This window comes from Strix aluco, chromosome 18, assembly GCF_031877795.1.
Source record: "Strix aluco isolate bStrAlu1 chromosome 18, bStrAlu1.hap1, whole genome shotgun sequence".
In the NCBI taxonomy this organism is placed as follows: Eukaryota; Metazoa; Chordata; class Aves; order Strigiformes; family Strigidae; genus Strix; species Strix aluco.
The window spans coordinates 6,538,150-6,553,276 of NC_133948.1; the positions used below are offsets into that span (position 1 = coordinate 6,538,150).

Genomic DNA, 15,127 nt, shown 5'->3' on the forward strand with positions numbered 1-15,127 from the left:
ACCTTGGCATTTTGTGCTATGAACTGCAATTTCTTTTGTTGTAGAGCCTTCTCTTTCTTCTTCCCTCAGACCGCTCATATATTTGGAAGTTTAATTCAAACTATTGACAGTGTGATGGCTCATGTGATGCGTAATCTGGATGAAAACTCGTTGCCCTTAACTGTTGAGGGCACGTCATCTGTGGCAGGTAGGTTTTAGCAGAAATGTTCTCTCTGGACTGTCTGGATGTCCTAAACGCTTCTGTGCTTGCAGACCCTCCTTTGCCAACATGAAGGAGGAAATCAAACCAGATAATTTTCTCTGTATACATTGTATACAAAACAGTGTTTCAGCTGTAGAAAGATGACTGTGCAGTTAGTCCAGAGGTAATCAGCTTTGACTGTACTAAACTTCCTCGAGGTTGTTTGGGGAGGAGTTTAGAATATGAATTCTATGAAATGAATCTAGCAATTCTATAGTATACTAATAGGCAGTTAAAGGGCCTAGAGCTCTTATGCAGCACTTTGAAGCTGTAGATGTCTGCAACTTTAATTTTGCAAGGGATTGCAAATAACAGGAATAGTTTTGACCTTTTAAGAGAATTTTATTTTACTGCTGTTTAGCATCCTAGCACCCTGATTTCATCTGTGTCTTTGAATGCTACAGGTAGCAAAGGTAATTTATCTGTTCTGTCATTCTGCTCTGCCTTGTTTGAGACCTATGTGAGGGGGCAAGTAACCTGAGCAGTCACCAGTACCGTTAATCACTGCATGTACTCTCTTGGACACTGGTGTTCTCAAGTGGAGCAGTGGAGGTCTGAAATAATGCCTTCAAATGTCAGTGGAAGTGTGTGTTATCAATCTGTTTTTACTTGCCCTGGTAAGCTCAGTATTTGAGCATGGGTGAAGTGATCCATGGTATATTAACAGTGCGTGTACCACCTTCTCTGTCATAAAGGAGTCAGATATAAAAGGCATTTTTATACTTGGGGAATTTACTATATTTTCTGCAAACATCTGGGGTTTTAAATTCAAGACTTGCTATAGCTATTAGGGAAGTCTAGTTAAATAGTCAAGTAGGTTGTAGAGGCTATTGATTTTATCATATTTTTGTTTGGGTTATCACACAGATTACACCTTGGTCAAAATGCAGCCTCAGACTCTGAATTTGTCCCACTATCGATTTCCATCTCAAGGACAGAGTTATATTTCCATTCCCAGTGAAGCTTTTCATGAAAAAGGTAAGGAAAAATTCAGAGGGAGGAGCAGAATCATGTAAACAGTGTATCCAAAAATGATTTTGCTTGAAAAGATGTTTCAGTTTGCTTTATTTTTTTCCAAGTAACCGATTTGATCACTGCTGATCATACTGGCTCTAAAAAAGCAGCAGTTGTCTTGTCATACTAACGAATGATTAATGTGGTAGAATTTTCATATTACTTGAGTTAATCTTGAATAATACAGCTGGGCCACAGAGACTGAAGCCATTTAATTTTGACATCTTTTTACATCACACAAGACAATTTCATAAATTATTTTTAATCATCTGAACTGGTTATTTTTAAGAAATTCCAGGATGTCAGATCAGGTATTACTTATCCTTTCATGCAAAATCGCTTTTAAAATGTTGTATGAAATTAAAGTAAAATGACAGGCTTAAGCAACAACAGTTACAGAAACAGAATGAAGATGTAAACTACAGGGAAGGCAAAAAGGCAGAACTCAGAAATCCATACCTAGGCTAAAATTTTAATAATCTCAAAAAAACAAGGTATAGCAAAAATCTGAAGCTTTAGTCAAGATTCTAAAATACAATGTTTGAAGTTAATTATCTATGTTTTAATTGGGGATTGAAGGAATCTATCTACAAAAACATCTACCTGCATCCTCAGATCTTTGAAAATCTGACCTATGTGCCCTGAATTCCAACCCACAGAATTTACACACCCAGACATTTCCGCAGTCACCTCTGTTGAAGGAAGGTTGGTCCCTATTCATAAAGTGGAAAGTTAGCTGCAGATAACCTGCAGTGAGAAATACTCTAATAATTACTGAACTGTCTACCTGATTTGTGATGACAGCTGTGTTTCTTTGCACTGGCAGGGGGCTCTGGCTGGAGACTTCACTGCAAGTGCTCTGAGGCTTGAATAACTATAATTGCAAACCAACTTGTAATGCCAAAAAATAGCATGTGAGAGGACTTTTTTTCCTTTCCCACTTAGTCTCTCACCATGCAGATTTTTTTTTCTTCAGAACATTATCATGCTTAGTATCCTGAAATGCTCTAGCCCATCAAATGTTTAACTCTTTTTTCCAGCTAAAGTTCACTTCTGAGTAATTTCAGCCTTTAGGCCACACTTCTACACTGTCCAAATAAGCAAATCTAAAAATTTATTTTTCCACCCTAAACAGTTAACACTGTAAATACTTGGAACCCAGCAAAAGGGATAGTAAAATACATCTGTGTGGCTGACACTTAGAAAATATGCATCTGTCTCTTCACTCAGATGCTGGAGAACCCATAAATAGTTGGAATGCAGGCAGCAAACAGATGACCAAAGTGGAAACCTGTTGTCTATTTTTGAGTTTCATAATCTGACAGTTAATGTAGGTGGTGGTGAAGTAGCCTTGAGATTACTGTAGCTACCATTGAGACATTGACTCTGGTATGTCATGCAACCCTTTCTAGTGCTATGTGGGGAAATTTATAATTGAAAACTGATTACTTTACCTTATTTTGGAAGTACAGTTGTACAGAGCAGGCACCCTTATATTTTACTTTTGATACCTGTCTCCTATGCTGTACTGCAAGATGTTCATACCTTTTCACTTACAAGAATAATCAGAAATCTGCTAAAGCAAAGATATGAAAGTCAAGGCTCTTAATGAACACGGAGTTTCAGGTCTAGGAGAGAAGTGTCTCTTGCTTACAACTGTTGCTCTCAGGATTAACCCCTGTTCCCTTTCCACAGCTTGGATTACCATTGTCGGCCTGCTTTACCATAACATGCATTATTTCTTTCATAATATCAACCCTATGGATACCAAGTAAGTATCTCAGACTTCTCATGCTGTAAGAGCTTGTTTATTACCTTAGCGATATACTTTTATAACAGTCGTGTCATTATCAACTGTAAATAAATCACGAGCCATAATCCTGATTTTGCAATACTGAGGACATGTAGTCATTAACTAGAGAGAGATTAAAGCTTACATTAAATGTTTTATTTTATGCTGTACTAAAATAGATTCCCGTAGCGACATGTTTGTCTTTCTTTGTCTTCTCCTTCCATTCATCAGATCTGGTATTAGCATTTCATAATTTTAATCTGTCTCATAAAAGGAAATTACATCTATTCTCCTGACACATATAAAGATAAAGCTTGCACTTAAATGAAACAAGTAAGAAAACATAACATCCCTCTTCAGATAAAATCTGAATCCTAATCCTAGAAGCCTGTAAGGTAATTTTATAACAGGAGACCAGGCAATGCTTTAAAGACCTTTTGTTTTATATGCTGCATCAATGAAATCATTAGCAGATAAGATAAAGTAAATGCAGAGCTGTACACCTCTTGGCAGTACAGTTCCCCAGGGAATTTTGCAAGGCCATTCATGTAAATCATTAGACTTTCCTTTTAAGCTAGTATGACTTTATGTTTCTATTTGATCTTCACTGGGGTAGGTAGATTAGTTTACACATACTCTCAGTCTTTTCCAATCTGTGACTTTTTGCTGTGTTGTTTATGACAGCAGAAGGAAAGATGCAGAATCTCAGCTGTCATGACTGTCAGGGATTGCCTTCCTTTCTTCACATACAGTTACAGAAGGTCATGATCACGGGAACTCATTTGTGAACTTTAGGGTAAAGAATCCTTGTTTATGACACTTAGATAATCACATAGCTATTACTAAATAGCATTTAAAAATCAAGTAGCAAGCTGTACTGTTGTTTACCCTGCTCTCTCTCTCAAAAAAAAAAGGCACTTAGCAGGTGGCTGTGAAGGAACCATGTCATTAGTGTGCAATATTTCTTACTGACATGAAGAAATAGAGGCAATAATTTATGGCAGCTTATGTTTTTCAAACAGGAGGATTGGTGCAATTTGTTAAGATAATAAGCTAAAATCTCAGCTTCTCAAAGAGAGAAAGAGAATTAATATGGTCTTGACTTAGGTCAAAGTTTAGGAAACACAGTATGATTAAAGATGCTGCATGTCAAAATGCTGTATTCTAATGCATTGTCATAGAGTCTACAGCTCCTAGGGCTCTGATATAGCAAAATAAACCAGTTATGTCATCTTTGTGTACATCCTCTGAGTTTTTTTGAATAAGACAACCTGGAGACCCATTTCTGTTCCACTGAGTTGTATGTATTTTTTAGCACTCATTTTTTGAGAAGGAAGGATCTGGCCCTTGCTGCAATGTTAAAGAGAAACACAAAGATGCTGGAGAAGCAACATGTTCCTGATTTATATAATTAATCCAAACTACTTGAACTGTTTGCAGTATGTAATCCACTACAGAATCACATCTGTAAAATTCTAGATGCAGATCTGTCCAAAACAACATCTAAAAACCTAGTAATACAGGGAATGCTAGCTTAGTGATTTTTCTTCTGTGGAATCAAACCCCAGGTATTCAAAAAATGTTTTTAAAATAAGTATGCACTTATCTTCTGCTTGGTTTTATTTTTTTGTGAGGTATTATTATAACTTTTTTGATTACATTTCAGTAGAATAACAACTTTTTCCCAGAGCAGTTTGTTTTAAAGACTTCCTTTTATGTTCCTTCTAGCGCTGGGCTACATGAACACCTGTAATTTGAAGCCTGTCCATTTTCTTCTTAAGGGCTTTTTTTTTTTTTTTTTCTTTTGCGGTGGAAAGCTAAAACCAAAACTCTTGGAGCTTTTGTGCTGTACAGACAGATGACTTCTATTTTCAGACTACATAAATAGCAGTTTCTAAGGGGAGTCAGTTTTGATTCTTTACAAAAAAATGTGTGTTTTGAGCCCAGTTCTGCTCCTCCTCATATACAGTTTGTGCTAATCTGTAGCAATTTCACTGAAGGTAATTGGGTGACAGACTCACTGCCATCTAACATCCAGGACCACAGTGAAGAAAGGCTTGTGTATGCAAGCACAAAACAGAAACACTGTTTCTTGCTTGTGCTGAAGTTTTTTCAGGCTTCAAAATTCATCTAGTCCTCTAAAGTTAAAATGGCAGAGAGTCCATGTAGAAAAAATGTCCATCCTGTTAATCTTGTGTAGGAGAAATCTCAAAATGTTGGATAGTGGTTTTAACATTATGTGTCCTTCTCTAAACTTAAACTTTTCATATCAGAGTAGCAAATTCTGCCCTCAGATGAACAAATTCAATTCCCATGCTGGTTACTGGGAACAGAAGGAATCTCTGATACTGATGCTTTTTTGTGGTCAGAACTAAGGACAGGTGCTTGGGGTTGTGCTAAATGAGTTCTGTTTTATTTGATCTTGCTGAGGAACTGAATGAAGTTATTTCAATGTTTGATGTGACTTTTTTTCAGAAAGAAAAATAAGAAACCATTGCAAACAGGTGGCAGATGTAAATAAGGTGGTTTTATTGTGCTTTGCAAACTTGCTCTTTCCAGTGGTTGGCTATGTTTGGGCTGATGGTTAATTTGCCATGGCTCATATTTCTCATAGTAAATACCATTCATTTGCATACTGAAGAGGTAGATGGCAGAGACCTGCGCAGTTAGTTACTGATAGTGTAAAAAATTTTACCCTACAGCCAAATGGATCTTAGTTATTCCTAAATGTGCGAAAATGCCAAAGTCATAAGTTTTATTTGAAAGCAGAAATAAAAGGGTTCTTATGTACTGTAAAATTATTTCAGCCTAGAAAAAAGTATTACCTGGACTAATCAGATGTTTAGTTAGGGTCAGCTGTTTGTATTGTGACCTGACTTACTATCTAACAAACCTAACTGGACATAATTTTTCAAAGTAAAGTTATAAACTACTTCTAAATGTATTCCTATGTATGTGTTTTTACATATATATATGCATCTTACACACTAATATGTATGTTTAGTTAGACGGCCTGAAACCCCTCCAAGTTGACTCTTCACTTAGATTGCTGTGCTTAGCGAGGTTATCAATAGATTCATTACTATGAAGAATTCTCTCTAATTATCTAAAGCACTTTCAGCAAGGCTTGTAAACCTTTGCAAAAGAGAAGCAGAGTGAAGGAATATTTATGATATCATGTCTCCTAATGTCTAAAGCCATTTCTTATACTTTGTAGCTGTTTCTTCTAAGATCTGTAAGATCTGTAAGCTTCTAAGAGCTGTAAGATCTTTTGGGGCCAGATCTTGCTCCCCTATAGAAATTCAGTGACTTGAATGGAAAAAGAAGGTCCTGTGTTCCTGTTGTTGTGGGTATTGTGGATGAACTAAAAAAATTTCATTGTTCTACTTCCTTAATATATTTGTTTCTTTCCAAGGATTGCTGAAGCTGCTGCCTACAAAGGTTATATGATATCAGCAACCAGTTATCTTATTTCTGTCAAAGTGGAACCTCTACCCAAGTTGTCCCACAATCTGTCAGGATCTCCTCTTATTACCATCCAGCTCACCCACAAATTGGTAAGTGAAATGGAAACTACCAGTTTGGGCTATTGTCAGGGCTCTTCAAAAAGTTGGTGTTTGTGATGACTTCTTTGTATTTCTCTTGTAATTTTTGTGGGCATTTTTAGTAGCAATTCAGATGGCATTTGTGATTACAATATTGTATTTTTCCAGCCATTACACTTCAATAACTTCTTTTTCCATCACTGCAAAAGGCTGATTAGTGCACATGTTGAAAAAGAAGGTGAAGTGACAAGTATAGCTTCAGGCCTTTCTGTATGCATTGTTCTATGGATGCGTTTGTACAATCAACACTAGGATGGTATGAATCACTGATTTCTCATTAGAGCTGTCAAAACCAAGAATTCACTTATGTTTTTTGCTTTTGGTCTTAATCTACACTGAGATAACTGAGGTGTTTTGAATGTTCTTGTAAATAACTCCTCCAAGGGCAGATACAAGTATGATGGGCAACGCATCTCCTTGTAAATGGAATGGAGAATAGTTGAGTTCAATCTCTGAGGTGCTGGCATGAGGCATGCAGCACCTATGACCTACTTACAGCATTGAATGGAAGTGAAAAAGAAAGATTTCGATTCTTAAATGTTTCCTAGAAAACATCTCTTAGATGTTCTTCTGAATATTTTGTCATATTTTTCTTTCAATGGCTATTTTCAAGCCAGTTTATCTTCTTCCTCTTGGGCTTCTGATAAAGATGGAGTAGGCTACAGAAAACAAATATATGAAAAAACCCAAAGGCGTAGAAATGAGAAGTGTTGTTTTGCTGACAGTTTTTCAAACTAAGGACTCTTCTGAATGTCCCTAGTGGCCTCTTAGAGGTGTGGGCACTTGTGAAGTGAAGACTCTATATTTTGTGTAGATCATTTATAAAATGTACCTTGCTTTATTTATTCAGGTACCTCCTTATGCTTTAGTATGATTTACTAGCAGGCTGTTAAACAAACCTGTGGTTCTTTCTTTATGCCTGTTGACTTTCACTGAAGATCACTGTGACCTTGGTATACAGATAGAAATTTTACATTTATCATCTGTCTTTTTCTGTTTTAGTCAGCATGAGAATGTGGTATGAACATGTCTGCCTAACATATCCTGTGTATAACAGATACAGGTTGACTGGGAGTTTCAGGCTCTACCTAGAGCAGTGTGTGCTTCATATTGTGCATTAGGGGAGTGGCTGTTTTCCCTTACTGAGCTCTTATTGCTAATTGGCACTGCATTCACAGGCAGCCATCTACTATCTATCACAATATTTACTACAGCTACTTCCAATTTGTTCAGGTTTTATGAACTGTGTTAACACCTGTTCAAGTGTGACTTGGTTTTGGTTTGTGGTGGGGTTTCTGATTTTTTTTTTTAAATTTTATTTTATTATATTTTTTTAAAATCCTTACCACATTGTGTTAACAGTGTTTTAAAAATAGCTCAGTGCTGTCTGAAATCAGTCCATAAATACATGTCAATACATTTGTATTTAAAGTTCTGAAAGTTTTAATTATAAGGAGGGAAGTATTTCTAAATGTGTAGTGAACATGCTCTTAAACTCTGTTCAAGAAACTGTACTGGGATAATAACTGTTCTAGATTTTGCTCTTAGGCATACAACCCTGAAAGGAGATGGATAAAGAACAGAAGGTGCACCCCTCTGAAAGACAGGGAGCTCTTCACCCACTTACTCCCTACAGTAGAACTATGCTGCTGGCTTTTACATCTTATTAATTGGTGGACTTGAATTAGAAACTGGTCCCACACTGGACTAAATATCAGTTTCTCCAGTGTTTTTCAAATCAAAACTAAATGCAACTGTCTGAGATTTTCTATGCTTTTTCCAGAACCTAATTTCAGTGTTATCTGATGGTGAAGCACTTTGTATATCTCCTATATTGGTTTCTAAAATTCCTCTTAAAATTCCAAATCCAAATGCTAAAAAGTTTCAAATACCAAAACATTCTGAAATCATCAAATGTGTTGAAATAGAAAATCTCTTTTGACATCATAAAATATTTTATTTAAATTGTAGTTTGCCATATTTCATTTATATTGTTTTCCCAGTGGAGTAGTGTAATCTAGCATCAGATATAGGTGTTTAAAATGAGAACTAGGCTTAAAAGTTTGTAAAGAGAATTAGTAAAGCTCTAGTATGAGATCTGGGCAATGGGAATAGATCTAGTTATCTGCTCTGCAGTTCCTGTATTTTTTTGCTTTTGGTGTGAATTCGCTAAAAATACCTATTAATCAGTGAGCAACAGAACCAACCCAAATGCCTCTGGGTATCTTGTATATGGATTCCAAATTCAGTGAGTAATCTTTAGAAACAAAGATATAATGTAGATAGAAATAAACTGAGTATTTTTCTGTCAGGAAGACAAGTACTAAGGAGTTGTGAGTAGAATGTGTTCAGCTCTGCTGGTATCTACATTGAATTTGATAGGAAGACTGCTTTCCTTTGACACTTATAGCTTTGGGAATATAATTTCTCTTCTGGTTTTTAATTAGCAGGTATGTTTAATATTAAGGAATGGATGAATATATTATACCTTCCAGTTATGCCTAAATATGGCAACCGCGGGCCAAATCTGTTCTCTTTTACACTACTGTGTCTCCAATGAATTCCATGGAATAATTTTAAAAATATAAATTTAGACAATTTATTTGTGAATTTACTTAAGTAAATTACTTAAGCAAGATTACAGAAGTAAATTCAAGTGAATTTACCTAAGCAGATTGGGATAAGGCTGCACGTCTCTGAATGCTTTCATATGATAGCAGCACAGGTCTTTTCTATCATAATACATGTTATTTCACTCTGAAGTTATTTCATTGAGTTGAGTATGATCACTCATGAAATAAAAGTAGAATTTAAAATGCAAAAGAAATTCTGGCTGCAAGATCACTGTGTTAAAGTATGTACTTTAAAATAAAGAGTAAAAGTTAAGGTATTTATGTAAGTTTATGATTGAATATAATGATTAAACCAAGAGCATAAAATCTGGTTTAGAAACCTGTTTCATCCATTAACATACTGCTTGCTTGTAATAATGGGAGAAACATTTGAAGTGGATACCAATATCATTCTTATAGTTGCCTGTTTGTTCCACATAATGTTCTCAGTTTAACAGTGGAAAGTGTAATAAGAAAAAGTAAAAAATAACAAGTCCAAACAAATAGTTTTTCTCTATTCAAATTTAAATTTGAGTCTGACTTTTTTCAGTTGATCTGATTTAGTTATAGCTACTCCAAAGGAGTCTGCTGGATTTCACAAGAAGAAAAATGCAAGGAGTGAAAGGAGAATGTGGTTTCTTGTACTGATTGTAGTGATGCTTGGCCCAGCTTAATAAAATTTTAATTCTTTTTCTTCAAGTGTGTATAGGAAAAATGCCAATCATTGAGCAACAGAAAACAAAAGGGAGTAAAATAAACCATGTCTATTTTAGGAAATAGTTACAAAGAGAATGTCTGTGAACTAAGTATCACCTCCTGAATCAAAACTTCACAGAGCATTTATCATTCCACAGCCTAACTCACTTAGTTAAATATTCTGTTAGACAAGGTTTCTCTGAAGTTGTCTGCATTTTTTATGTAGCTTTTAGGAGCTTGTGAGATGATTAAATTTCTCTTCCTTTTTAAAACATGAGGCAATACAAACTGATGCTAATATCTAATGAATTAGGTAAGAATGCAGAGAATATTTCTAAATGACATGTTAATGCTTCCTTTTCTAGAGAGCACCACGAGGCAGTGGGCAGAGTGCACAGAGAGATGGGTGCCCAGCCTCGGGGACAGGCTGGCGGCTAAACTGGTGCTGTGGGGCCCAGGAGCTTGAGAAGCCATCTCATAGTTAATACATACACTGTTAATTTCCTGGGTACAAGGTCTAGGGAGACTAGACTACAGACTCATATCCATCAGAGAGGACATAAGAGGACATGAGTAATTACAGCCATTAGGCCTTGATGCTCAGGCTCACAGCTGGATTCTCATGGGACCACTATTGCTGGTTGACATTCTTTCTACCAACAGAGGAGGCAGAAAATTTTCTAGTTAAGGTTCCATTAATGGGAAATAGTTTTCTGAGTTAAAATAGAAATTCTCATGAATCAGGATAAATAAGTCATCCCAATTTTTTCACAGGATAAAAATATTGCTTGTTTAATTCTTCTTATGAAGCAAAGACTCCCTGTGGATAGGATAAACATGGATGTTTTACTTCTTATAGTGTTATTTTTGTTTTAATTTTCACTATTCTAACAACAGTTTATTTTCTTGCACAATCCCTGAAACTGGTTTTTCTGTTACTCTTTATCTTTAGGAAAATATTAACAGCTTTAGAAAGATTGTTTTGCAAGAAGACTTCATCAAGGGTTTAAAATTAACTTCTTTGCATAAGAACATGAAGTGATTGTTTTGTTCTTTCTGCCGTTCTGAGGAATGCTTATCCATTCCTTCTATCCAGTGTCCACACAATGACATAGCTAGGGGTGAAAAGCAATTCTCATTTTCCTTCTCTGTAGGTATAAGATAGCTTTTCCTGTGATATTTAGGGATCACTGAGGGCCTTTTTCCTTAAGACTTTTTACATATTGAAGAATTACATTCATGGGTAGTTTTACTGACTGTGACACTGTAGACTCAGATCTATTGTTACTCTGTTAAGCTGTTTTATTAATAATGGGATTTTATATCTCATTAAATATTTTATATTGTTGATTCAATGTTTGTCATAATACAGTCTTGCCAGTCAGCATACACCTGTGCAAAGGATGTGAAGAGCTAGCTCTGTATATACACATTGTTTTCTTTCTATAACTCACCTGAAAAACTATCAGAAAAAGGCTATAATACAAGAAAATTATGTTCATTGACAGCCGGTATTGCCTGTAATTGCAGCATATTCAGTGTGAACACATGTTTTCCACTAAAGTTACCAGCTCCCTTGATATACCTGCTGATTGGATCAGGTTGTAGTCTCTGTTGTTCTAGAGACTGGAACACTTCCGGCCCTGTAAAGTTGTCATATTAAAGATGCATTTTTTAAATTATTTGTTTACAATACGTTGCAGTATTTCTTCTAATATAAATGTTTCTCTTTATAAGCAAAATTTTGTCTAACTAAGCCCTCTAAGAGACAAAAGTTGATATACTAAGTTACCATAGTCAGTTGGAACATTTCAGTGGAAGACAGACATTGTTTGACTGATTTTAAAAATGATGCTCTTCAGCAACTTGGATAAACTACTGTCTCCAGCAAAAAAAGGTAACAGAAATCAACCAACACCTTCAGTCTGTGTGCGATGATGTGAAGACTGATGGTAGTTTGCAGCTGAAGAATGCTTAATCTCAACCTGTCCAGATGTTTTATAATGAAGCAACAGTACATTTTGTAAAATGATTATCCTCAAAAAATTTCTGTTTCTAGCAAGATGTTTTTCATAGCAGGAGCAACTAAAGAAGATCTAACATTTTCCATTATATGATTCAAGAAATTACAGCACAGGTTAGAAATCTAGAAGAGATGAATGTCAAGGCTGAAATGCATACACAACATGCTCTGACAAGTGTCAGAAGAGGCAACAGAGGGAGAAATGGTGTAAAACTGCACCAATATTTTGTAAAATCCATATGGCTATATAGCATAGACCTTGATCTGTGACCATACTGAAGTTGCTTTTTGACACCGTCTTGGGGACAAAGTAACTATGAATTCCTGTCTTTCCTGAAACGTAGCTGACCATCTTTCAGCACATAGAAATACCAGCTTGGTGTAAATTCAGGTATATTTGGTGAAGAGAGGGTAAAGGACTGACTAAGGTGATGAGGCAAAAGGGCAGCATTCATACTCGGGATGATGCACCAAAGCACACTGTGGTCACTGCTCTGTTGATCCCTTATTGTTGACTGGTACCATAGAGAAAATAGTCTTATGGCTAGAAGACTGCTAGTTTCAACCACTTTGAGGCTTCTGTAGTTTTCTCCAGGGCTTTATTTTTCCCTTTACTTTTTGCAAAAGTGAACACATGCAGCTGCGGTTTTGGAGAATTACAAACTCCTGACTGTTACAACCTCTGTGAGAGGGCCTCCCGCGAAGATTAGATGCAAATTGGGAATTCTTAATGTAGCTGGTTTTCCCCCAAATATATTTAATGCAAATACCATTTCGGGATTTGTTTGATTCTGGGAAAAAAAAAGTGCTTTGCTAAGATACTACCAAGTCAGGACTAATTTAGCATTGTTCCATCTCATTCCTCTGCTCCATGTGGTTCATTTTAACAGATGTAGTACTTGGGGAGTTGTCTGCCTGACCACAAAGTGTTAATCTTTCCTACCATATTTATTACACTGAATCACTCAAACAGCTGCTTCTCTTCTGATTTTTTGACCAACTCCTCTCTTGATCATTTCTCTGCTTCTGCTCTTTTACTTTCTTCGATGAATGCTTCCCATCAGAACCCCACAGCAACCTGCTTCCTCTTCCTCTATACTCCTTGGTAGAATGTTTCATCAATGAAACTATCAGTTTTTCCTGTTAAACCCATCTCATATTGTGTTACATGACTTTCTTGAATCTCCAGAACCAGGAGTCATATGAGAGCATCAGCATTCATTATTGTAAGTGCAGCCTGCATGTCTGAGAAGTGCTCCTTTGGGTCCTCCTTTGGAGATGGTAAAGTGTAGGGAAAAGATAGACCTTCCCTTCTCTGAACTGCGCTTCCATTATAAAGAAGTGCTGGTAGTCCTCTTGCAGTTCAGGGAGATAAGGTTAAGGAACATTTTCCTTGCGCTTTTATTGAGTCAATGGGACTTTTGCCTCTAAAATGTACCCGGACATCATCCTTCTCTCTGGCAGCACTGTGCCATGTCCTGAGGTTTGTTTAACATCATTACTGATAGGAAAATAAAATGAGAGAAGAACCAATTCCCATTTGTACACAAATATTAGTGCTACCACAAGAGAGACAGATCAATGTGGAGCCAATTTATTTTTATGGCAAGTTTAAGTGTGGACTAATTTATATATCAATCAAAGAAAAACAATTACTTTTGCCCACATCTACAGAACAAAGGTATAATTTTCACTGGATGGACTTTGTCAGAAAAACTTGAATAAAATGCAATTAAAACTGTGACTCTTACAGAGTGTACCACAATTAAACAAAAAGAAAAAAAAATAAAGCTTGTAATTTAAAAATCAATGCAAAGTTCGGCACTTTGTTACGCAAGTTAAATCCTTGCTATAAATAATACAGAAAATCCATTGAGTTCAAATGAGAAATGTACATAGCTGCAGCTAATTTTCTTGCTCCTGGGCAACCTTAAAATACCAGTAGTCATTATGATGATATATCGCATCTCTTAACAATACAGCAATAGCTCTGTATTGTTAATGTTATTAACAGAAACATCCTAGGACTTATTTTCTCATAGGAATCCATTCTAAAAGCCTAGAAAGGTGCAGTAACAAAAAATATAGATTTTAATTAAGCACGTTGAAGATTGCCTGTTGTAAGAATCAGGATTGCATTGTAATAAGCTGTAATTCATAGAAGGTTTCATTTCCATGTCAGAACAGACTTAAGTCTTTGGAGGCACAATACTTTCCTTATGTTATCACTCATTTATGATGAAACAACTCCTCAATATTTCTTTGTAAATGAGTCCTTTGCTTTTGAGGTCGATATTGCAACAGAAGTGAGGGTATCATGAAGTGATTGAATGTTTTTGGAAGTGTGCAAGTAAAGTTTGCTTTCAATTTTAAGTTTAGGTGCTGACTTTTATTCTTTGGGTATGTGGGTAATTTTAATGCCAGCTTCCACTTAGCATCTATAAAATTACCTCTTGCCTAAAGAAAATAACTACTGGTGACCAGAACCAAGTGTTATCAACCTACAGCAAAAAGCATCTGCTTTTTGTCTTTTAAATTTCTGCTTGCAAGTGACAGTGTATCAGCAGTTGGAGGTCAGTCAATATCAAGCAATAAACTTTGAAAAATCCTGCTGACTTATAAACCCAGAGCTGAATTCCACAGTTATCCTATTTTACAGAACTGTGGCATATTGTGCTACTTCACTCTCTGCCTTTGAACATTTGTCACAGGAGAAGAAGAAAAAATTACAGGGTTTATATTTGACATGATCAAATCTGGTCCAGCGCTGTAGAGTTCTATCCCAGCCGCGAACAGAATTTTTAAATTCAATTTAGTTCCTCTTGTTTAAGTTCCTCATCAGTGACTACATCCTCAAAGCATCCTTGCATGTGGTGATGGCTTATCGCAAGAGTTCCAGCCAGTTGTGCTACGTTTAACGAACTGTCAGGGCTGCTGCTATAAAACATTGTATTTCTTTGCACAGTGTTAATACAGATATATATGTATTTAAATGTTATGAAAAAAAGTTACTGCAGAGGTGAAGTAGCCAACATTCAGATGTTAATAACTTTGATATTTAAACTTATAAACAGAAAAGTAAGAATAACATACCACCAGTCCTTAATCCCCACTATGAGCACAGATCCTGTAAAATCTCTCTTG

The 15,127-nt window shown here is 36.0% G+C and overlaps 1 protein-coding gene across 1 annotated transcript in view; it reads left to right on the forward strand.

Annotated features, from left to right (window-relative positions):
* The window catches only part of ADGRD1 (adhesion G protein-coupled receptor D1), a 156,600-nt gene that overhangs the window by 25,736 nt on the left and 115,737 nt on the right, over positions 1 to 15,127 (forward strand). Inside the window, exons 10-13 of the mRNA XM_074844445.1 lie at positions 70 to 187; positions 1,109 to 1,219; positions 2,951 to 3,026; positions 6,463 to 6,604. Coding sequence (XP_074700546.1) covers positions 70 to 187; positions 1,109 to 1,219; positions 2,951 to 3,026; positions 6,463 to 6,604 — 447 coding nt within the window. The remainder of the gene's footprint in view (positions 1 to 69; positions 188 to 1,108; positions 1,220 to 2,950; positions 3,027 to 6,462; positions 6,605 to 15,127) is intronic.